A 25024-nucleotide genomic window follows, 5' to 3' on the forward strand; every position below is an offset into this window, starting at 1 on the left:
GTTTAGAGGACTTGATCCTCTTTGAGGGTGTATTGTGCTCCAGTTGTTTTGGTTGAGCTTGTGTTTACCTAGTTGGCTATAGTTAACCTTGGGAGTTTCTTTTCACTGTTCCCACCCTTCATGTTTAACACTGCTTTGGGACATCCAAATGGTTAAGAAGGTCAGGAGCTGTGTCCGTCAATGAACGAAAGAGAAAATGTTTTTTTTCTACTTACCGTGAAATCCATGTCTCTGATGTTCATTGACGGACACAGCATCCACCCCTCTGTGGAGTTGTAACTCTTCTGACACTGCTTGTAACAAAACTGAGTACCTATAGCAGAAAGAGGGAATATACCCCCTGGGACTGCGCATAGATGTAGCCAGAATTTTTTTCTGCCTAGAGTCCTACTCCTGTAGGGGACAGTATAACCAAATGGTTAAGAGGATCAGGAGCTGTGTCTGTCAATGAACATCAGAGAAATGGATTTTATGGTAAGTCAAAAATCACATTTTTTTTTTATAGGGTAGGGTAAGGTTAGGATTTCTGGCATTTTTTTTTTTTTGCTGTCTGTGATCCTATTAGGAAGATTTCCCCTTACTTTTTGTCCCAGTGACACTAATCTACAGTACACCAGTGTTGGCATGTGTAGTTCCTACTCCATCCAGTAGGTGACGCATTTGCCTTCTTGGAGATGGAGTGGAGTCTCAGGGGAATGACATTTCTCTGCAGCCGTAGGTGTCACCCAGGGGAGCAGCCGTCCGATTGGACGCTGCAACTACCAGGGCCTTTCTGTAGTTGGTGCATTGCTAATAAATAGCAGGGTGCTGCTGAGATTTGTCGCACATTTTTGAGAGAAAAATGTAGGGAGAGGTACCATACTTTGCAGGGACAATGATCTAGTGATAGGGTGAGGTTTCAGTGCGAGTGTGTAAAGCATAAGGGATACCTATGTGTTACCCTTTTTTCACCGGTCTCTGGAGTTTTCACTAAGACCTGCTCTACTTCTTAAGTGCAGTTTGTTCCACCACCCTGCCAGCCAGTCAACCCTCCTGCAGATGACACCCCAGTAATGTAGGCTATGTCTGTGTTGTGACTAGTTGTGCTAAAGACATACCGCTGCATATCTGTGACAAAGGGCTACAACCTACTAGCCGGCCTAACTATATTGTTTTCTCACTCCTGTGACATTAGGGATTGTGATAGCACCCTGGTGAGATCTGCACTGTGCCTGTATGGAGTAGTAATCATTAAATCAAAAAATCTAGGTAATAAAGGAATTATAGTGGGATTTTTATCAGCCCTGGTTCACACTAATGCAATGCAGGAAACTCACAAGATGCGCTGCGTTTCCCCACATCACACCCCAAAACAGATTGAAAAATGCAGTGCAATTGGCAGAATTCAGGTGTGGGAGAAAGAAAAGGGTCCTGTACCATTTTGGTGCGGATACGATTTGAGCCCTACAGAAATCGCATGTGATGTGCACAGGAATGCGTGCGATTCCTGTGCGAATCGCATGCAGTGTTTTCCAGTGTGAACCTAGGATCAATAAATACCACAGAAAAATATTGGTTGTACACATTTCTCTGATATATACAGTATATAACATAATAATACTTTATTAAAAATTATTAAAAGTAAAAATGTGTACAATAAAAACAGTCAAAATACATATTGTGACCAAATATATTCCAATTCAGTAGCCAGTCAGCACGTTTTACAGGTATCCCGGGTCTTCAGGACTGTGACTGCATTAGGACATTACTTGACAAGAAAAGGTCAATCCATCTATAAGGATAACAGAAATACAATATAGTATATAACACTTAATCAATAACAGGATATAGTTGAACTATTTATCAACCTATGGAACTTGAATAATGAATATAACTGTTCACCATCATACAAAAAGAAATATACAAATACAGTGAACAAAATTATAAACACGACACTTTTGTTTTTGCCCCCATTTTTCATGAGCTGAACTCAAAGATCTAAGACTTTTTCTATGTACCCAGAAGGCCTATTTCTCTCAAATATTGTTCACAAATCTGTCTAAATCTGTGTTAGTGAGCACTTCTCCTTTGCCGAGATGATCCATCCACCTCACAGGTGTGGCATATCAAGATGTTGATTTGACAGCATGATTATTGCACAGGTGTGCCTTAGGCTGGGCACAATAAAAGGCCACTCTAAAATGTGCAGTTTTTTCACACAGCACAATGCCACAGATGTCGCAAGTTTGGAGGGAGCGTGCAATTGGCATGCTGACTGCAGGAATGTCCACCAGAGCTGTTGACCGTTAATTGAATGTTCATTTCTCTACCATAAGCCATCTCCAAAAGGCATTTCAGGGAATTTGGCAGTACATCCAACTGGCCTCACAACAGCAGACCATGTGCAACCACACCAGCCCAGGACTTCAACATCCAGCATCTTCACCTCCAAGATCGTCTGAGACCAGCCACCCGGACAGATGCTGCAACAATTGGTTTGCATAACCAAAGAATTTCTGCACAAACTGTCAGAAACAGTCTCAGGGAAGCTCATCTGCATGCTCGTCATCCTCATCAGGGTCTTGACCTGACTGCAGTTCATCGCCGTAACCGACTTGAGGGAGTGGGCAAATGCTCACATTCTATGGCGTCTGTCACTTTGGAGAGGTGTTTTCACTGTACAGGGCAGATGGCAGACAGCGTGTATGGCATCGTGTGAGTGAGCGGTTTGCTGATGTCAACGTTGTGGATCGAGTGGCCCATGGTGGCGGTGGGGTTATAGTATGGGCAGGTGTATGTTATGGACAACGAACACAGGTGCATTTTATTAATGGCATTTTGAATGCACAGATATACTGGAATGAGATCCTCATGAAAAATGGGGGCAAAAACAAAAGTGTTGCATTTATAATTTTGTTCAGTGTACATACAAAACCTAAACATACTGTATACATGGTTTGTAGATGAACCCATCATGCCATTCTAGATCGTGGGGAGATGTGGGGACCTAAAGGAAGAAGGAACAGAACCTTCTTAGGAATAATGTATAAGCATACATATCTAAGTGTGAACACACCAAAGTGGGAACCATCTTTATAATAGTGTTTGCATTCACTTACTTATTTCTATATGTCAGCCTGAAGGTTAGGTCACTTTCCATGTGCTATACGGTCTAATTTCACAAAGTTATCCCTTAACAGAAGGCAAGGTTACCTCGCATCATTTTCTCCTGATTATCCATTCACCACTATAAAAAAAACAAAAATATCTCCAAGGGTAATTATTTATGTCAAGAAAATGGTGGAGCAATAACAATTTGTAAAAAGAAATGTCTATTGACAACTTTATTATAAAATACCTCTCACCAATAATAATGGACTAGGGTCTATAGCTATTCACATCTGAAATGCTACACTTTCCACCTGCTGGTCACAAAGTAAAGGGAGGGAAATGTCTTTCCCTCTATATAGACCCCTGGGACTCCCGAGGACCACCCCAAAATCCCACCCATTAAGGGGTACTGGCCAATGAATTGTCCAAATACTACCTCTAGATTAGAGGGGGAAGTCCCCTCCCTGCCATTGTAAATTGCAATAGGTGAGGGTCCAGAATTATCCCCAGCATTTCCCATATATGAGAAACCCCAGGGCTACAATAGCAATCCAGCCACAGATTGTGCAACTGGAAGTGATACAATCTCTGGACTGGAAGTTGTTTCACAAAAACATCAGCTGTCTGCCACCTGTGCTCCATCTTAGAGCTTAAAGCGGGAGATGGTCTCACCTGAAAAACCCAGGGCGGCCCGGACCTCTTTACAACCCCGGGGACATGAGCCAGAAAGTCATAAGAGGCATCTACCCCCTATCCGGACTCCAATAAAGACCGCTACAAAAAAAGATAACACATCAAAAAACAAATCAAAAATCAAAAAAACGAAAATGACAAACAAAACAACTACATCACCACACAAAAAAAATGGACATCTGTATACTCACCCTTCAGTGATTTTTCTTTACTGGTGCATCTTCATGGCAGCATACAATTGATTGTGGCTGCACCCCCACAACCTGATAGGACTGGTTAACTATAAATCAAAGACAGATCTGGCTCGCAGCATTCTCTGTAACTCTGACTATTTGGGTGGAAATATGTAAGCTGCCATGAAGATGCACCAGGAAATAAATATTAAGGAAAGGAAAGTATACAATTTTCAGTTTTCCTGGCTTATCATGGCAGCATACAATGGGAAGTACCCCACCACATGGGAAGGTGTAAGAAAAAATGTCTAATGATCAGTAGCGTAGATATGTGCATGCACAACAAATTTTGTAAATTCTACAGTCGTGAGCTGAGCTGGTTTCATCCAATAAAGCATAATAAAGGTATTTGGGGAGGACCATATTGCTCACTTGCAAATAGTCGCAGATACTCAGCACTGCACTGTCCATGGAGTTTCCACTGCCCTGGTGGAATGTGCTATTAATTCTTCCAAAACAGGAAGGTCTTGCGAAGAGTAGGCTCTTTTATTTGCCTTAACAATCCAGGAGGCGATTTAACGTGTTGATGCTGAGTGACCCTGCTGTAAGCCATGAAGGACCAAGCACAGATTTCAGCTTTCCTGAATGAAAAGTGGAGGGCAGCAGTGGCAGGCTTGGAAGAGGACAGCAGGGGTGAGAAGGGAGCAAATGAGAAGGGGGGAAACAAAACTGGAATGGGAGCAAGGCAGCAGGATACTGAATGCAGTGCAAGATCAAGAAAAAATGGCTAGAGTCAGGCAGCAGCACGACAAACAGGGTACAACCAGGAGCAGCCAAAACACTGAGGCAAGGAGCAGTAGCAAAGGTGGAACTTAAGTGTCCTCCCAGCAGGTGTGGCCAGGTGGAGCTGACAGCTGGAACCTGCTGACTGCTCGGAGACTATTGCTGGTGGACACTAAACCTGCAGCTTTCCACCAAGAGCACCACAGTGCCTCCAGCAGGTGATCTAGGTCCTAACATTGGGGCTCCAACCATATAGCTCATTTAGAGGCTGTACTGGAAGGACTTCCACTCAGGAGAGGCTAACCATGCCCCCCAGACCACCAAAATGGGGCTTCAACCATGTAGCTCATTTAGAGGCTGTACAGGAAGGACTTCCACCCTGGGTCAACAAGCAGTAAGGGTTACCACGCGACTCCAGTCCTGATTAGGCAAGGACAAAAAAGGATAATGCTGCGAGCCATGGCTGTCTTTGATTTCTAAGTATTAAAGTAATAATGATGTTGCGCAGGCAATTATAAATTAACAAAAATAAATAACGAGAGTAATCAATAATGTCATCATAAGCACTCACATAAATATAGAATATAATAAAGAAATATTAATAAAAAAGTGTCCATACCAACATAAGTGACAGCTACTGGGTGAATGCTGAGCCATAAATAAATATTCTTGAATCGTAAAAAAAAAAACAATTCTTCAGTGATATGTCTACACTTCCAAGTGGAAAAACCGTGCTGTTGATCCAACCTTCACTTGTCACCTCAGTGCTCACAGAACTCTCATCTTAATATACAACCATATGCTCCATATAATGAATCCAAGCTGATGTTCAAATCATTATTGACTCCAAGTGCTCTCCATATCCTCTCAGATAGAGTAATCAAACTCAGGTGCTGGTCCCTTTAAGGTGCCGTTTTTTTTCTCATGCGCTCACCATTATGTTAGAACAAAGCATATACAGTGCCTCCCATAGTGTAGTATTTGGAATGCCACGGATTTATTAAATTAAAATTCTGCTTACATAAAAAAAACATTGAAATCGCTTCAAAATAGCAAGATACAAGGCAATAGCTGCCTCTCACATCACTTCTGGTCCATAATCTCCTCCGAGACGACTACGCATTACGTCACACCAAGTGATTTCTTTAGGGGAACCGGATTGGCTGTTTGTGAAAAGTATTTATGTACTAGGGGCAGGAAATGTGGCCAATGCCATTTTGTTGGAGCCACCTTAAGAAACTCTTTGGCAGACATTTTTGATATGACCTTTGTGATGTAGTAAATTTACTAGAGGGCTTGGGTACAGCTTTGCGGTGGTCATTTTGCTGTAGATTCCAATATATGGCCTGCAGATATATTAACAAATGGTACCAGAATACTAAGGCTAAAATAGCAATATATGAGGGGATAAGAGTATACCCAAAACAATGAGAATTAAACCTTACAACATCCCGAGTACAGAACCATAATAATAAATATTATAACAAATACATTTTGAAGATCATTAATACACTAGACTTTCGATTTAGAGGATTTCTTCACGTGGGTAGAGCAGGGTTCACATCATTTATTTTCTAGTCTTTGATTTATAGTTAACCAGTTCTATCAGGTTGCAGGGGTGGAGCCACAACCGATTGTATGCTGCCACAATGCACCAGGAAATTAAAATAAATAATGAAAAAAATTGAAAAGCAAAAGCACAATACAAGAAAAAAACAAAAAGTGAAAAACAAAAAACAAAAAATAAGAAGCAAATGACAAAAAAAAACTATGGTCCCATAGATACATTAATCACAATCTAGTCGTATCCTTCAATATCACTAGTTACCCCTAGAGGTCAAGAGCAGAAAAAAGGACAAAAGAGAAATAAATAGAATATACCAGATTCAAAAATGAGAAAAAGGATGGACCTGGCCTTATATATTAATGCCCTATATGTACCACATAAAACCTGCACCATATAGTAAACTCAAATTTCTAGATCACTAAACTACAATTATGAATGGTGCATAACTGATGGTTTCATTAAGGCCTGGTGGTCATGTCACATTTAACTTAAAAATCCATTTAGTTTCAATCTGCAAAGTCTTTCGGTCAAAATCACCACCTCTCATATGAAGGTAGATTTTGGCGAGAGCCAAAAACTGTAGAGATTCTATACTGTAACCATGATTGCTCGCAAAATGTCTGGCAATTGGGCTTTCTAAATCCCTTATATCACTAACATGATCTTTAATTATTTGCCAGAAGACCCTACATGTTTTTCCTACGTAGAAAGAATTGCATCCACATGTAAAAAAGGTATACCATCCCGCTGTTTCACAATTAATGAAGTGTTGAGGTTAAAATTTTATTTGTAATATTTCCCAATCATCTGACTTTCCAATGTATTTACAGAAGGAACATTGCCCACATTGTTATACCCCTTGGTTGAGAACTACAGGAGTCTTTTGACCCGTCTCATGAAAAATGACTTTGTACTAATTGGTCTTTAACCACTTCAGCTCCGGTAGGTTTTACACCTTCATGATCAGTCCATTTTTTGCTATTCGGCACTGTGCTACTTTAACTGACAATTGCGTGGTCATGCAATACTGTACACAAACAAAATTTATATAATTTTTTTCACACAAACAGAGCTTTATTTTGGTGGTATTTGATCACCTCTGGGTTTTTTAACATCTAGGGGTAAAATATGTGCCTAAAGTGTTTTTGCATGTACTGTGTACTGCTTTTATTGGGGATCTAGCTGTTTTCATTACCTGCTTAGCAGAGAATGAAAAAACAATGAGATCCCCTATCATTGAACACAGCTCTGTGTTGTTTACTCTCACAGAGCTGTGTTTGGGAAAGATCAGAGCCGATCACTGGGTGTCGGCAGTAAATCATTGGCAGGGACCCAATGATTAGCATGTGCTGTGAAAGGTGGAATCACACCCGCACTGTAGCAGTAAAGCTACAGTGCACGGTTGGCGAGAGGTTAAATGACTCCCCTCTTTTAAACATAAAATGGGGTTGATCATCAACAAAATATTTAAGGATTGAATCTTCTGTTAATATGTTAATATGCCAGTGTTTTTGGAATACTTGTCTAATGACCTTGCTTTGTTTGTTGAATTTTATAATAGGTCTCCTTTTCCTTCCTGAAATAACAGTTAATTTCGTGGGCTATCCTTTGTCTCTTTTTTTCCTGCTTTTTTTTTAAACCACTTTTTTCTGTATCCCCACCTTCAAGAGTGATCTTTTAATACCCCTTGATATTACCTTGAGAATATGTTCAGGATTTGTGCTGTTTCTATGTAACATTGTATTTCCGGCAGTAGGTTTCTGGAACAACTTTGTAATGATTGTCAAATCCAAAAAAGAAGGGAACCATGATCCCAATTCAGAATAAAAGTGAGGTTTAAATAATTCTCATGTAGCAATTCTAGAAATTCCAACAAAGATTCACATGGACCATTACAAAAAATGAGAACGTCATCTATATATCTCCCCATAACTTGATGTGGCAGAGATAGTCAGACAAACTCTTTAACCTCTTCACAATCGCGCTATAGCCGAACGATGGCTACAGTGTGCTCACACATTTCCAGGAGGGCATCTATTGATGTCCTACCATGATCGCGCTTCCCACGTGCCCCCTGGGGCATGCATTGGCAGTGATCTGTGTCCTTCAGACACAGCTGATCACAGATCAGGGTAAAGAGCCTTACCAGTCACAGCTGATCACAGTGTAAACAAGATTGGTCAGTTATTGGCAGTCCTCTCCTTACCCTGACAGCTTGTGAGGAGAGCAGAGCCAGTAAGAGGCAATCTAAGAGGGACATCTACACTGATAATCAGGGCACTGATCATCAGTGTCCTGATTGTCAGTGCAGCCCCAACAGTGCCCATCAGTGCTGCCAATTAGTACCCATCAGTACTGCCTGTCGTTGCCCATCAGAGCTGCCCGTCAGTGCCTATCAGTGATGCCTATCACTGCTGGCTATCAGTGCCCATCAGTGCCGCCTATCAGTGCTCATCATTTCCGCCTATCATTGCCGCCTATCAGTGCCCATCAGTGCCGCATATCAGTGTAGCCTCATCTGTGCCTCCTCATCAAAGCAAATCAATGCCACCTCATCATTGCGAATCAGCGCAGCCTATTAGTGCCCATCAGTGAAAGAGAAAAGTTACTTATTTATAAACTTTTATAACAGAGACTAAGAACATTTTTTTTCAAAATTTCCAGTCTTTTTTCATTTGTTTAGCAAAAAAAAAAAAAAAAGACATTGGCAATTAAATACCCCCAATAAAGCTCTGTTTGTCTAAAAAAAATTATAAATATTTTGCTTGGGTACAGTGTTGCATGACTGCACAATTGTCATTCAAAGTGCTGACAGCGCTGAAAGCTGAAAATTGACCTAGGCAAGAAGGGAATGCCCAGTAGGCAAGTGGTTAAAGAAAAGATTATCAGCTCCCACTCCCCCAGGTACAGGTTAGCATAGGACAGGGCACAAATGGTCCCCATTGCAACTCCCTGTACCTGGAGGTAGTGGAAGTCATCAAATATGAAAACGCTGTGGGTTAGGATAAACTCAAGTAACTCCATAATAAAATTGGGGCAATTCCGGCAATCATTGGCTTGGCACCCCTAATTGGTGGGATTTGGGGGTGGTCCTCAAGAGACCCAGGTGTCTATATAAATGGAAAGACACTTACCTTCTTTTACTTTCTGACCGGCATTTGGAAAATATGGCACGTCAGATATGACTAGATACGAGACTCTAGTCCATCATTTTGGTGAGAAGTTTTTAAAATTATGTTGTTGATAGACATATTTATTTACAAAATTGTATTGCTCCACCATTGTCCTGACTTAAATAATTACCCTTGGTAAATCAGAAGAATACTTTGAGAGGTACCCTTACCTTATGTTTAGTGATCATTTTGTGAAATTAGACCATATAGCGCTTGGAGAGTGACCTAACCTTCAGGCTGACAAATAAAAAGTGAGTGAACTTGTAGATTATGCGTTAGATTTGTGGTCTCCCCTTAGTGTGCTCACAGTGAAATATGTAGGATTATAAATTATTCCATTATTCCTAGGAGGGTTCTGCTCTTTCTCCCCTGGGTCCCCAACATCTCCCCATGATCTAGGATGACATAGACTGTCCACCCACACATTATATATATTTATATATATTTATATATATAAATATATATATATATATTCACATATATATATATATTTTTTTTTAGGTATTGTATGTATGTGTAAATGGGCTTCTTTGTTTTCTTCCTTTTTTATGAGTGATGGCGGACAGTTAAATTCATTTAAGTTCCATAGGTTGATGCATTGTTTGATTCTTCAGCTCCATCCTATTACTGATTAAGTGTTATATACTATATTGTAAATCTGTTATCCTTGTAGATTGATTGACCTTCTCTTGTTAAGTAATGTCTTAATGAAATCACAGTCCTGAAGAAGCGAAATACCCACAAACCACTTTGACTGGTGCTTGAATTGTGAAATCTTTTGTCACAATATGTATTTTGAGTGTTTTATTGTGCACAATTTGAATTTTATTTTTTTTGTAATAAAGTTTTTTATCTTTTATATATCAGAGAAAAGTGTACAACCAATATTTTTCTGTAGTAATTATTGATAGAAATCCCACTTTATTTCCTTGTTTTTTTTGATTTGATGATATTTTTGGTGTGATAATCCCAGGAAATGATCTATGAAATGTTTTTAGTGGCATCTATGGTTGAAATGGAGTGACAATCATACCGGTTATTGTAAGTGTTACTGAGCCTATTACTGCAAGTGTTACCGAACCTTTCACTGCAAGTGTCAATAATCCTGTTACTGCAAGTCAAACTGTTCCTATCAGTGAAACTCTAGTGCTAGAGTCTGTGTTCTTCAAACATCCTTATTGTCCTTCAACCTGGCATCTTCTAAATACAACTGTCAAATCTTGGCTGGATTTTGTGTGCTCTGCTTCATTAAAACAGATCTTCACTGCATCTGAGCACCACAAGCTAAAAACACAATTTAATTTATTTTTAATATTCAAAGCAAACTCCCCCATCCATCCATATCTCCATTTTTTTTTTTTTTTTTTTTTGAGAAATCATTTTGAAAAACAGCACCCTAGCATTTCTGGTCTTGGCCATCTTTAGTAAGGGCAAATGATTCAAGTAGCATTTACTTCCTGGAATCCATCTGTCCTTAGCTAAAGAATGCATGCAGGAGAGTGTGCTTAGCTGATAAAACCCCTCCCCCTCCTGAAGACTCCTGGGATATATGACATAATTTGCCTAGGCAAGAAACTATATTTGATGTACTTTCCTATTTATTTATTAATGCTTGCAGCAGTAGGAATAATAATAATAATAAAAATAATCAATGTTTATTGGTAGAGTGAAGTTCCACTTTAAAGAGGTTCTTCAGCCAGGTTTCCAAAAATTAAAAGTCAGCAGCTACAAAAACTATAGCTGCTGACTTTTAATAAACAGACACTCACCTGTCCAGGGATCCAGCACCATTCTCACCTGGGCCAGTTCTTCACCAGTTTTGGGTCCCCGTCGCCGGCATGTTAACTTTGGCAAGATGGCTGTGACTCCTTGCATCTTCAAAACCGGCATCCCACCACACACACGCAAGCCGCGTTGCGCCCTGTGAAAGGACCCGCAGATTCCTGGAACCTGTGATGTGTCCCAGAAGGTTGTGGGCAGGAAGGGGGTCCTGGACTTTTGCTCAGAATGCGTAAGCAATCTGAGTGGAAGTGGGAGAGGGTGTCTGTCAAAACTAGGTACTTGCTCCTCCCCCAAAAAAATAATGTACCAAAAGTTGAAGGGAGGGGGAAGAAAGAGCGTAATCTCTCCTTTTAGGGGAAGTTCTGCTTTAAAATGGTTGTAAAAGCTGAAGGTTTTCCCATCTCTGTCCCTCCTCACAGCCAGTGAGGAGGAAGCAGGGGCGGGTCTGTGCCGTGCTCTGTGTGTCCTATGGACACACAGAGGTGGCTCGGGAGTGAGCATGCACAAGTGCTCCCATAGCAAGCAACTTGCTATGAGGGTCACTGGACAAGCGGGGGGGGGGGCAGTGTTCTATCAGACAAACACTACCTATCAGATTCTGCAACCGGAAGTGACGTTTAAACGAGACCAACTTACTGCGCATGCGCCATGCATTCCAACAGGGCCACTATGCGTTCCAATAGGTTTCCTAATGTGACAAAAAACAAAGCAGTGGCAGACATCTTCTTACACCCACACAAGTCTTGAATTTTACATTTATTTTAGCAGTAAACTCACCTGAGTATTTGACCGAGTCAAATAGTCTATTTCACTATATAATCATTTTGTCGCTGAGCAGTGCGGGGTGTACCAAGATGGCCGTCGCCACCTTCTACATGCAGTTTTCTCACTATATTTACTATTTTACAATAACAATAGAAATGCAATACTGTTTTTCAGTATATAAGGTGAGTTTACTGCTAAAAAAAAATGTAAAATTCAAGACTTGCGTAGGTGTAAGAAGATGTCCGCCGCTGCATCATGTTCTGTCACATCAGGAAAGCTATTGAAATGCATATCGCATGCGCAGTAAGTTGTTCTCTTCTGAACGTCATTTCCGGCTGCAGAATCTGATAGGTAGCGGTATTCTGATAGAACGCCAGGAGTGCCAGCGGAGGATCCGAGAAGAGGAGGATCGGGGCCGTTCTGTACAAAACCATTGCACAGAGCAGGTAAGTATAATATGTTTGAAAAAAAAAATCAAAATATGAGCCTTTAATAACGCTTTAACATCAGTACTCTACTCCTAGCCCTGCCAAAACCAGGACAGGAAATAAGGATTGGGGATCACCAGGACAGTAAAGCACATAAAGCAATAAAAAAACCTACATGTGTTCTGTCCTTTTCCTGGTGTACTAGAAAATGCGTTTATATTGGGATTTTGTTAATATGATTCCTACCCTTTCCTACTCGAAAAAAAAAAAAAAAGAAAAGTTATTGTTGGAGTTGAGTTTTGAGGGTCATCTCACACAAGTGACTTAACTTTTTTAATAGTGACAAATTGCTAAAAAACTACTGCTAAAGAATGGTCAGTTATTTTTTATGGTGTCACCAAGTTGCTCAGTCACTAGTAATTTATTGGTAAATGGCTTAGCTGATGAGTTCCTGCAGCATTTTATCCTTGTGTAGTCCCTGGTGACTGCTGCTTTCTATACCCTATAATGTCTAGCAACAAATCACTGATGATGAGTAATCTGTAACAGTGTCACAAGGATGCTGTGCTGGAGCATTCTGTAGCTAGATTTAAACTGCTATAAAGCTCTACTTTTAATAACATAGAGATTAGAACTAGACACACTATATACAGAGTTTTGGTCTATAAATATGGCCAATAAATTTGCCTAGATTTATTTGTTTGCTGGAAAAATATAAAAATAACTGAAAAGTGAATCATACAGTTATTTTCTGAGTTATTAATTCATATTGGGTATAGCAGGATATTAGAGCCAGGGCCATGGGCTGTGACAAGAATATATAATTCATACTGTGACTGTTTGCTCAGAAGAGTTGTCTCAGCAAGTAGTGATACTGTGGTGCAAAAAATAAGATTACTGTTTGGCCCTAGCTTTCGTGCAGATCTGGTCATCTGGCTGGGGCCACTTCAAGTGCAAAGTCTACAAACCTAAATGAATGGGAAAGGACAGCTCTTAAGCCTGAGCAGATACTGTATATGTCATGTCAGGACAAGGTCCTCTCACACAGAAGGTGAAAATGTCAAAGGGCATCCCTCCTTTAGGTAAATATGGATGAAGCTTGCATTTCGTAACATACGTGTATTGGGCCAATGTAGATAACAGAAATGACAGACGCTGTCCATTAGCCCTAGGTTTGCTGTTTTCTGGTCCAAAGACAGCTGAATGGGATGGGGAAGGTGTTGTAATGTGATTAACCCAGTGTGATTTAGGCCTGGTTGACATCTATGCAGGTTGCAGTTTGCATATTCCAGTTGCATTTTGTGTTTTTCAATACACGATTTTGATCCATTGAAGTCTATAGAACCAAAAAACTGAAAAAAAGTCCCTGGCCCTTTCCATAAAATGCACAGATGTGAACGTGATCCATAGGAAACCATGTTAAATGGACTGTAGTGTATTTCTGCCAAACTGAAAACACCAAAAAAATTCATAGGTGTGAACCAGGCCTAATTTTGTGCAAAACGTGTTCTTCCTGCTAAAGTAGTTTATAATTCATCAGAAGAGCATATTTTATTTTAGGACCTGTTATAAGGGCACTAGAATTATATTTCTAGTAAATAGCATTTTTTAACGTGATGCTACAAAAAAGAATACAAAAAAGAAATAAGGCAAATGTAAAAAAGTGCATACTGGCAGTTAAAAAAAAGAAATCTGAAAAAAAAGCTAAGGTAAGAAGGGCTTAATAAAAAAGAAAACAATAATAAGGGATTAACATTTGTTAAAAACATTTTTCCCAGGTTATAGGCAATCTGTAAGGGTTTTTAAAAATAACGTTTGTAACAACCAGTAATACTGGGCTTTGACCAGACCATATGGAGGCTGGCATAAAGGAAGTTTTAGTGGACCATTGCAAAGGAAGCTAAGCTCTTGGGCTATGGATTAACCACTGAAGTCCTGGAGGATTTGGCTTCTCAAAGACCAGGGCCTATTTTGCGATTCGGCACTGCGTGAATTTAACGGACAATTGCGCGGTCGTGCGACGCTGTACCCAAATGAAATTGATGTCCTTTTTTTCCCACAAACAGGGCTTTCTTTTGGTTGTATTTGATCACCTGTGCAATTTTTATTTTTTGCGCTATAAACAAAAAAGTGCGTCAATTTTGAAAAAATTACAATATTTTTCACATTTTTTTAATATGAAATTCCCCCCCAAAAAATGTAAAAATCTAAATTTAACATTTTAGGCCAATTTGTTTTCTGCTACATATTTTTGGTAAAAAAAAAAATCGCAATAAGCGTATTTTGATTGGTTTGCACAAAAGTTATTACTAACGTTAGCGTTTACTAACTAAGGGAAAGATTTATGTAATTTTTATTGTTTTTTTTTAAACTAGTAATGGCGGCGATCTGCGATTTTTTTTTGCGGGACTGCGACATTGCGGAGGACAGATCGGACCCCTGACTAACATTTTTGACACTTTTGGGGGTACCAGTGACATTACTACAGTAATCAGTGCTATACATATGCACTGTTACTGTAAAAATGACACTGGCAGGGAAGGGGTTAACTTTATTAGAGATCCAGGGGTTAAGTTTGTCTCTAGGGGCTGCTTCTAACTGTCAAGGGGCATGGCTTTTGATGTAACCACAGAGACATGCGATCCTACATAGCAGTATTGTGCAGGATTGTATAGTCTCTGCTGTTACACCAGGGAGAATGACAGGCGGCTTTGTTTACATCAGCCGCCTGCCTTTCTCACTCTCCAGCGGGATATTGCGAGTGGCCGGCGGACATCGGAGCCGCCGGTCACTCACGCGGGGTTGGCTGTGAATGAGCGGGGGTAGGAGCGCGCCTCCGGCGGCACGCGCTCGCCCCCTACAGGCTCCTGGACGAGCGACGTAGTACTATGTCGCTTTTCCCAGGAGGGGCTGACTGCCGCAGTAAATGTACTTGCTACGATCGGCAAGCGGTTAAAGTATTACTGGCAGAAAATGTATTAAAGTACCTACTGATTGCTTGTGACCAGGGAAGGCGGGGCAGGGTGAGGGGGAGCAGCTGGCTTTAAAATAACTCTATACTTATCTTTCTGGTTGTCCATGGGGTTGATTTACTAAAGGTACTGTAAATAGGCTGTTCACTTTGCAAAGGAAGTTGCGCCTTGCAAAGGAATTTCCCCTGAGCTTAGTGAAAGAAGTTTCACTTTGCAAAGAAGTCAGCAGAGCTTCCCTCATTCGCTAAGCTCTGGGGCAAATTTCCTTGCAAAGTGCAACTTCCTATGCAAAGTAAACAGTTTGTTTGCCTTTAGTAAATCAACCGCCATTTCTTAAAATGCTGCAGATTTACGTCTCTCCAACTGCAGCAAGTTATCGACCAGTTGGATGGGTTCAATAGCTCCCCCCCCCCCCCACAGCATGCAATAGTGCAATAATATGTCCTTTAGTGAATCCATCTATTTAGGCACTCTTAAAGGAGTTGTAAAGTCAGAAGATTTTTTATCTTAATGAATTCTATGCATTAAGATAAAAAACCTGGGTGTTTCAGCCTCCCCAGCACCCCCTAATATTTACCTGGTCCCATCTCTGTCCAGCGATGTCCATGAGTTCCTTGGCTATCCGGGACTCTCCCTCCTGATTATATATATATATATAAATATAAATATATATATATATATATATATATATATATATATATATATATATATATATATATATATGTATACACAAAAATTGAGTACACCCCTCACATTTTTGAAAATATTTTATTATATCTTTTCATGTGACAACACTGAAGAAATAAAATTTTGCTACATCATAAAGTAGTGAGTGTACAGCTTGTATAACAGTGTAAAGTTGCTGTCCCCTCGAAATAACTCAACACACAGCCATTAATGTCTAAACCGCTGGCAACAAAAGTGAGTACACTTCTAAGAGAAAATGTCCAAATTGGGCCCAATTAGCCATTTTCCCTCCCCAGTGTCATGTGACTCGTTAGTGTTACAAGGTCTCAAGTGTGAATGGGGAGTAGGTGTGTTAAATATGGTGTTATCGCTGTCACTCTCTCATACTGGTCACTGGAAGCTTAACATGGCACCTCATGGCAAAGAACTCTGAGGATCTGAAAAAAAGAATTGTTGCTCTACATAAAGATGGCCTAGGCTGTAAGAAGAGTGCCAAGACCCTGAAACTGAGCTACAGCACAATGGCCAAGACCATATAGCGGTTTAACAGGACAGGTCCCACTCAGAACAGGCCTCGCCATAGTCGACAAAAGAAGTTGAGTGTACCTGTTCAGCTTCATATCAAGAGGTTGTCTTTGATAAATAGACGTATGAGTGCTGCCAGCATTGCTGCAGAGGTTGAAGGGGTGGGGGTCAGCCTGTCAGTGCTTAGATAATACGCCACACACTGCATCAAATTGGTCTGCATGGCTGTCGCCCCAGAAAGAAGCCTCTTCCAAAGATGATTGCACAAGAAAGCCCACAAACAGTTTGCTGAAGACAAGCAGACTAAGGGCATGGATTACTGGAACCATGTCCTTTGGTCTGATGAGACCAAGATAAACGTATTTGCTTCAGATGATGTCAAGCATGTGTGGCGGCAACCAGGTTAAGAGTACAAAGACAAGTATGTCTTGCCTACAGTCAAGCATGGTGATGAGAGTGTCATGGTCTGGGACTGCATGAGTGCTGCCACCACTGGAGAGCTACAGTTCATTGAGGGAACCATGAATGCCAACATGTACTGTGACATACTGAAGCAGAGCACGATCCTCTCTCTTCAGAGACTGGGCTGCAGGGCAGTATTCCAACATGATAACGACTCCAAACACACCTCCAAGAGGACCACTGCCTAAAAAAGCTGAGGGTAAAAGTGATGGACTGGCCAAGCATGTCTCCAGACCTAAACCCTATACAGCACTTGTGGGGCATCCTCAAACGGAAGGTGGAGGAGCACAAGGTCTCTAACATCCATCAGCTCAGTGATGCCATCATGGAGGAGTAGAAGATGACTCCAGTGGCAACCTGTGAAGCTCTGGTGAACTCCATGCCCTAGAGGGTTAAGGCAGTGCTGGAAAATAATGGTGGCCACACTAAATATTGACACTTTGGGCCCAATTTGAACATTTTAACTGAGGGGTGTACTCACTTTTGTTGCCAGTGGTTTAGACAATAATGGCTGTGTGTTGAATTATTTTGAGGGGACAGCAAATTGTTATACAGGCTGTACACTCACTACTTTACATTGTAGCAAAGTGTAATTTCTTCAGTGTTGTCACATGAAAAGATATACAAAAATGTGAGGGGTGTACTCACTTTTGTGAGATACTGTATATATATATATATATATATATATATATATATATATATACACACATATACATATAGGATAATACAGCATTAGGCAGCCTAAGGCTAGGTTCACACCTGTGCGGCCATGTGGGCACGAGAGCTTTTTCATTTTAATGAGCTGCCGTGCCCCGCAGCACGCAGGAAAGAAGTCCCTGCACTATTTTTGAAATTGAAGCCTGCACAGGAACCGATGTTACCAGTACGGATGCAAATTCCAGTGCAGGCGATGTGCCATTAGGATTAGTTGCACCCACCCACGAGTCCTGCATTTCTCTGTGTGGGTGGTTACGGCTACCGGTATTTGTGCGGGTCCTGTAGTGGCACCACATGCACAGATGTGAACCTGGCCCTAAATGTTTAAGAAGCAGATGCAGTTCCCCCCCATGCACATACAATGTATATTTACAATCTATGGATTTATGTGTGACCTACATACACCCCACAAGGGAATTTGTATATACATATATACATTGTATATACATTTTCTCAAAACATTCTCTTCTTAAAGCAGAGTTCTACTCTCATTTAAAACCCCATCCAGTTCTTTGTTGCAGGTTAAAAACGCATTGGCACTTTTTTTTTTTTCGATTTACCTTGATTTCAATGGCATACTTGGTCTCTTCCTGTGTACTTTGCCGCAGCGAGGTACATCATTGCTGGCTGCGCATTAGCACCTGGGAGATTAGTGTCATCAATCCCAGGAGTCAATGGCCTTTTGCTGCTTACAGATTTACGATGAGTGCGCAACGATATGCACATGCGCGAGAACAGGAGGTGCACGCTGGGTAGCCAGCAGCACCGCATCCCGGAAAGAGGAACAAGTAGGCTTCAGATGCCCACACTAAAGATGGGAGCACGCTCCCTGGGGGCTATGATTTAGAACACTTACATTTTATTCTACACATTCTACACATTCCATTGTAAATAGCATTAGGTGCGAACATCCCAGGGGTTATAAAAAAAAAAAAAACAAGCTGGAACTCCGCTTTATTAAAGCAAGGTTAAACACAAAAACAAAAATGTATTATTTTGCAGGTTAACAATTCTTAGCTGCAATAGTTTTCCTTTTTTTTTTTTGACGTTTTTCCTTTATTTTCACCTGGTGATCTGGTCAGTAAGTATTTTTTTCATTTCCTTTAACAGACAAAGCTGTTCAGCAAAAGCGGCCACTAGAGTGCTGAGACAAACCATTTACCACTGACAAGGGTGTTTACAATGGTCAACTAAAACCTTTATCCCAAAAGGAAAAAAAACTGTCGTTGAACTGCTTAAAAAGTGTGTGCTGGAGTTTGGCTTTACTTTGTTTGTCAAGTCCATCTACATCTACTAGTACCTTTCATGCTACCCTCTTCCCAGACTGACAGTGCTGCTGCCCAAAGGTGTCTTTTTTTCTCCTCCATCTAAGACTGGAAGTGTGTTTACAGGCTGAATCCCCAGGTAAAAATAAAGTAAAAAAGTCCTAAAAAAAAAAAAATGCAGACAGCACGTATAAGAATTGGTAAGCAGCAATATATTTAATTTGTGGTTTTGGGTTTGATACTGCTTTAAGTGTGTAACTTTGAGCATTATCTTGATGTGACATTTGAAAATATTGAATGCTTGACTTACCACATTAACGAGCTGAGTTATTGCAGCCTCAAAATGTACCATAACAGGATCAGACACATTTTCTACGGGTCTTATGTGCTGATTGTAATGCGCAAAAAGCTTTTGGAAAAGTCTTTCTTCAGTCTCACATTGTAATGTATCTGAAAATAATAATAATAATAATGTTAAAAATGGCTAAGATTCCACAAATTTAATGGATATTAGAAATTCAAAAAACATCATAATGGTTAAACTCTCCTTCACTCTTGTCCATTTCCAGTATTAATTGCTTACTTTTCTGCACTTCAAACTTAAAGTGTAACTAAACCCACAACAGTAACATCAGTCTGTATGTGTAGTAAAGCATGCTTGTTATACTCACTGTGGAACCTAAGGGGTTAAAGTGATTGTAAAGTATTGTTTATTTTTTCTATGAAAATAACAAACATGGTATACTTACCTGCTCTGTGCAGTGGTTTTGCACAGAGCAGCCCAGATCCTCCTCTTCTCGGGTCCCTGCATTAGGATTAAATAAAAAAATTCTGACTTTACAACCCCTTTAACCACTTAAGGACCAAGCCTCTTTCTGACCCTAGTTGTTTACAAGTTAAAATCAGTATTTTGTGCTAGAAAATTACTTAGAACCCCCAAACATTATATATATGTATATATATATATATATATATATATATATATATATATATATATATATATTTTTTTTTTTAGCAAAGACTCTGGAGAATAAAATGGCGGTCATTGCAATATTTTTTGTCACGCGATATTTGCACTTAAAAAAAACGAAACAGTAAATTTAGCCCATTTTTTTATATTAAGAAAGATGATGTCACGCCGAGTAAATAGATACCAAACATGTTACAGTTTAAAATTGCGCACACACGTGGAATGGCGACAAACTACGGTACTAAAAAATCTCCATAGGTGACGCTTTAAATTTTTTTAACGGTTACCAGTTTAGAGTTACAAAGGAGATCTTTTTCTAGAATTATTGCTTTCACTCTGGCGATCCCTGCGATACCTCCAACCTGTGTGGTTGGAACACCGTTTTCATTTGCGAGCGCAACTTACATATGCGTTCTCTTTCGTGCGTGAGTTCATGGCGACGGGGGCACTTTAACATTTTTCCTTTTTCCTATTTATTTTATTTAATTTTTTATTTTCAGCACTGTTTTTTTTTTTTTTTAAAGAAAAAAAAATCTGATCACTTTTATTGCTGTCACAAGGAATATAAACATGCATTGTGACAGTAATATACAGTGACAGGCAGTGCTGTATCTTGGCCTAGGCCAAAAAGGCCCAGGCCTAGGGCGGCACTTTGCAGGGGGGCAGCAAAAAAAAAACAGCCTCCTCCCGATTCCCGCATGAAAAGGGTCTCCGCCGCCTTGTGCTACACTTTTAATATAGCGCCAGTCTTATTGGGTGAATTGGGCCAGAGGGCAGAGTCCAGGAGGCAAATTGGTCTGGCACCCCCATAAAGCGGTCAGTGAAGAGGCTGCACTGATGGGCAGTAATGAGGCGGCACTGATAAGGCTGCACAGATGGGCACTGATGAGGCTATGCTGATGGGCACTGATAGACTTGTGGTCTGCGGTCCATAGATGACAGGGTGGGTCATAAACAGTAAAGGGCATGGCCTTTACAGGAAGGGGTGGGTCATATGTAAATTAGGGGGTGCACAAGTTTAGTCAGGCCTAGGGCAGCACAAAACCTAAATACACCACTGGTGACAGGTAGTCTTTATGGAGGGATCAGGGGTCTAAAAGACCCCAAACCCCTCCACTGCACTTCAAAGTATTCAAAATGCCAAAATCTGCATTTTTGAATACTGACAGTTTTTTCAAATTGGCGCCATTAGCAGCCGAGTAAACTGGAATTTTGACACCGCTTCTGGGTTACTACATCGGAGACCTGATCAAAGATGAATCCAGCTTTGTTCGGGATTCCAACTAGCCAGAGGATGTGCCGGCCGGTTTCTCGAGTCTCCCGGTGGGACAGAAGACCGGGGCAAGGCGGCGGGAGGGACGTCCCCTCCCGCTCGCTGGGATAACGGCCGAGCGGCTGCTTAGCATCATCGGCTGTTATCTCCTGAAAGCCGACCGCTCTAATAAAAGGTACCGGGTTGATGCTTGCAGCTGCAGACATCATCCCGGTACAACCACTTCTGCAAGCTGACATACAGGTACGTCGGTTTGCAGGAAGTGGTTAATTCTCTGCATTGTGTATAAAGGCTGCGTGATCAGGTCTATCTGATTCTCCTCTTCTTTAACTGACTCAAGACCATTTCCTGATAGAACAGAGCATTAGGAGTCAGGCTGCACATGCTCAGTTTGCTGTGAATTGCAAGAGAGTTTTTTTTTTTTTCTTGGGAGAGTGCATGTGATCAGCGCAGGGCCAATCCGCAATATCCAGACAGAGGATCAGGGGGGAATGAAAACTCCTTCTACAAACTTTAACCAGAGACTGATAGAAGTCAGAAGACTGCTCTTACCACTGATGAGAAAAGGTATTTAGCAGTTTATATTTACTAAATTAATTGCATTTCCATGTTCTGTGTACTGTGGGAGACCAGAAATAGTGAATACAGGGTCCTGGGTTTAGGAACACTTTAAATGTGGCTAGTTTACATCTATGCACTGCAACTAAATTTGTATTTAAAATACAGAGCATGGTGCATGCATAAAGAAGCACATAAAAGCACATATAAAATGCGCAGAATTGTATTCAGTGTGTCAAAAACAAGCATTTCTGCATATGCATGAGCATAAAAACACCCTAACTAAATAGCAATCTCTTTTAGTGTTGTGGCCCTGCTGTTCCCCATTTTGGAGATTACATGTTTTCTCCACGTTTGCATGGATATACTGCAGTTTCTTCCAAAAGAAACTAGTGGTAAATGGTTTTTGACAAATAAGGTAGTCAGACTCGCAAGTTTCCAGCAATTTATTTCTAAATAAATGTATATCTAAAGGTGCTTTTCAGATTTTTTTTGTCTGTTGAGTTTCTGGTTAAAGAAATCCAGGCTAGTTAGGCTATATTGTAACTGGCATAGGCTGGCTTTACATTACATATGACAACCGTGCTTTCCAAACTAACCCGAGTGTGTGTTTGTAAGACTGTGGTATAGACAGTAGAATATTAGTTTCCCTGGGGGTAAGTTTCCTTTGGTCTATGTACACTTTAATGTGTTACTCAATTTATCAGTGCTAAGAAAAATTTGTAAAATAAAAGTTTAATGTAAATTGTAGAATGATACGGGATTGCAAGCAGCTAATTTCCAGACATACAAAAAAAAGAAACAAATATACTTTGGATTAACAATTTGCCACGACCTTTCTTCATTGGTTTAATTTAAATAAAAAAATATAACATCGCATCTAAAAAATTCATACATAACTTATAACCAAGCATAAATACAACAATTCAACATCTCAGCTTTTGTAGCCCCAGCTGTATTAAATCAGCTCTAAAATCCTATATTAACTTATCCCCAAAAAGGCAGGAGGCTGAGAAGCAAACTCCTGACTATAATCTCCATCCTATGATCTGTTCAATTGCTGTCTGGAAATCTAAGTTGAGTATGTCCAAACCTATGTTGGAAATATGTATCTCATCTTACCTATATGGGCCCAGAACCCCCCTTCCAAATCCTCATGCCTAAAGGAAGAACCATATTCTAAACTCATGAATTCTTCTAACATTCTACTAATGCGCTTCCTAATTTTTCAAATGCTTTGAAAAGATCCGAATGTAGCCAAACTAAGCGATTAATGATGTACAAAAACAATGTCCGTACTGGGAGATAATGCTTTGAATTACTAAATAGTAAAATGCACTAGAAGTGAAAAGCTAAATTTAAGGGTTTTTTTTGATGACCAACATTATTGCCACCTAAATGAATTAGCAATATGTCAGGCAGTGGCCACACTTAAGCTAATCTTCCCAATTTTGACATTTGACAATTCCTCCCAATGCATGCTCATTTACTAGAAACAAGAAAACCAGAAAATCTGAAATAATTGTGTATCCAAATCCAAATTCTCGCCATAGATTCTTTCAGCTGCTCTTTTGTGGGCCCAAAATACACAGGAATGACCAACAATCCATATCATTCACTTCTTACCTAGGATTCAAAAGGACAAATTAGGTCTAACATAGGAAACATAAGCATTCGACTTCCATCTACCCAATTTTTAAACCTTATTATTATAAAGACCGAGTCTTGCTGCTTTTGTAGCTGCCCCTATTTGGAATGAGTGATAAGATATTGGAAAGTCTTTTACCCATATGAAGCATAAACCTTTACTAAGTACCTCAATTAATTGAAATTTAATTAAAGGCAAACCATTGGCATGAATAAGCAAAAACTTACCACCGTTAGGCCGTAGACTAAAATAGTTATTGAACAGTGTGACTGGGCAAATGAGCGAATTCAGACAATCTTATAACAAAAACCAAGTTCCTCTACCTATTTGGTTTGTCTTGGAATGCTGTAGAAATATTCTGACCTTACGTACTCCAGGTTCCACTGCATTAAACAGAAGACCACCCTTACCCTTTTTGTTAAGCGGTACTTACTCTGATATACAAAGAGCTGCAAAGAAACACATTGAAAAAGCAGCACTAAACCAACTATCTTCAAAGGGGAAGCAATAGATGTTTTTAGTACATAAGAAAAGCTTCCATAAAAGCTTCCATCAAAGCCTTGGTGTAATTGGCCAAATAGGGTATCTTGTATCAGCTAAAAATGTGGACTCCTTTCATTGCTTGCTGAACTGAAAAGAAACTAAAAATTAATAGGAGACCATGCAATGTGAGGAAAAAGGAAACTCCGACATATATTTTTTAATGTGTTACCTTGAATAATTTTTAGAAAATAGTGAATTAAGGAATAAAAGAACTACATTTTCAGAAAATGATGACAGAGGAGTATGATTCAGGAAGGACAGCCATAAAAACATGCAGATGAATATCCGCCCCAAGTGGAAGATGTCAATGAGTTCTGAATATTAGTATGGATTAAATTAACCCCCATAGGTGTTGTAGGCATTAGGTTCCACATCTGCCGCTTTCGGCAGGAGCTCGAAAAAATGTGACATCTGAAACCAAGAAACAGCATCGGCGACTATATTATGCTTACCCTGAATATACAGTATGTCTCCTTCACCCATATATTCAGGGTAAGGCATTTAGAAACAAGATAGCACAATGATTTTATTGCTGGTGGTGATTTCCAAGACAAACAGTTAATTTAAAACATTACTTGTTGCCTGTACTAAATAAAATTCCCCAGTTGCGATAAACTCTCTCCCCAGATTTAAGTTGCAACCACTATTGAAAACAGCTCTAATGAAACTATACTTTTTTTAAAAAACCTTTCACTTTCCAGCTAGCCAGCCATTGCTCAGCACACCAATGGGACTTCCATATTGCAGCAAAGCCAAATAAACTAATTGAGTCTTTAAATAAACAAAATTGACTATCCAAAATAAAGTCACGCTGCAATCTGGCTCTACCATTAAAATGCACGAAGAACTGAATCCAAACTAACATATCTTCTCGCAGGGCAGAAGTTATTCTCACATGTGAATTGTGATTCTTTAAACCAGATATGGCCATATAGAGTATTTTTGAAAAT

The 25024-nt window shown here is 40.1% G+C and overlaps 1 protein-coding gene across 1 annotated transcript in view; it reads right to left on the reverse strand.

The window, feature by feature from the left end:
• CHRNA6 (cholinergic receptor nicotinic alpha 6 subunit) overlaps positions 1-25024 on the reverse strand; it is a 96826-nt gene that overhangs the window by 42655 nt on the left and 29147 nt on the right. The window contains exon 2 of the mRNA XM_082258952.1: positions 19393-19532. Within this exon, the coding sequence (XP_082115078.1) occupies positions 19393-19532 (140 nt within the window). The remainder of the gene's footprint in view (positions 1-19392; positions 19533-25024) is intronic.

Source organism: Pelophylax lessonae, assembly GCF_965119305.1.
Source record: "Pelophylax lessonae genome assembly, chromosome: 1".
In the NCBI taxonomy this organism is placed as follows: Eukaryota; Metazoa; Chordata; class Amphibia; order Anura; family Ranidae; genus Pelophylax; species Pelophylax lessonae.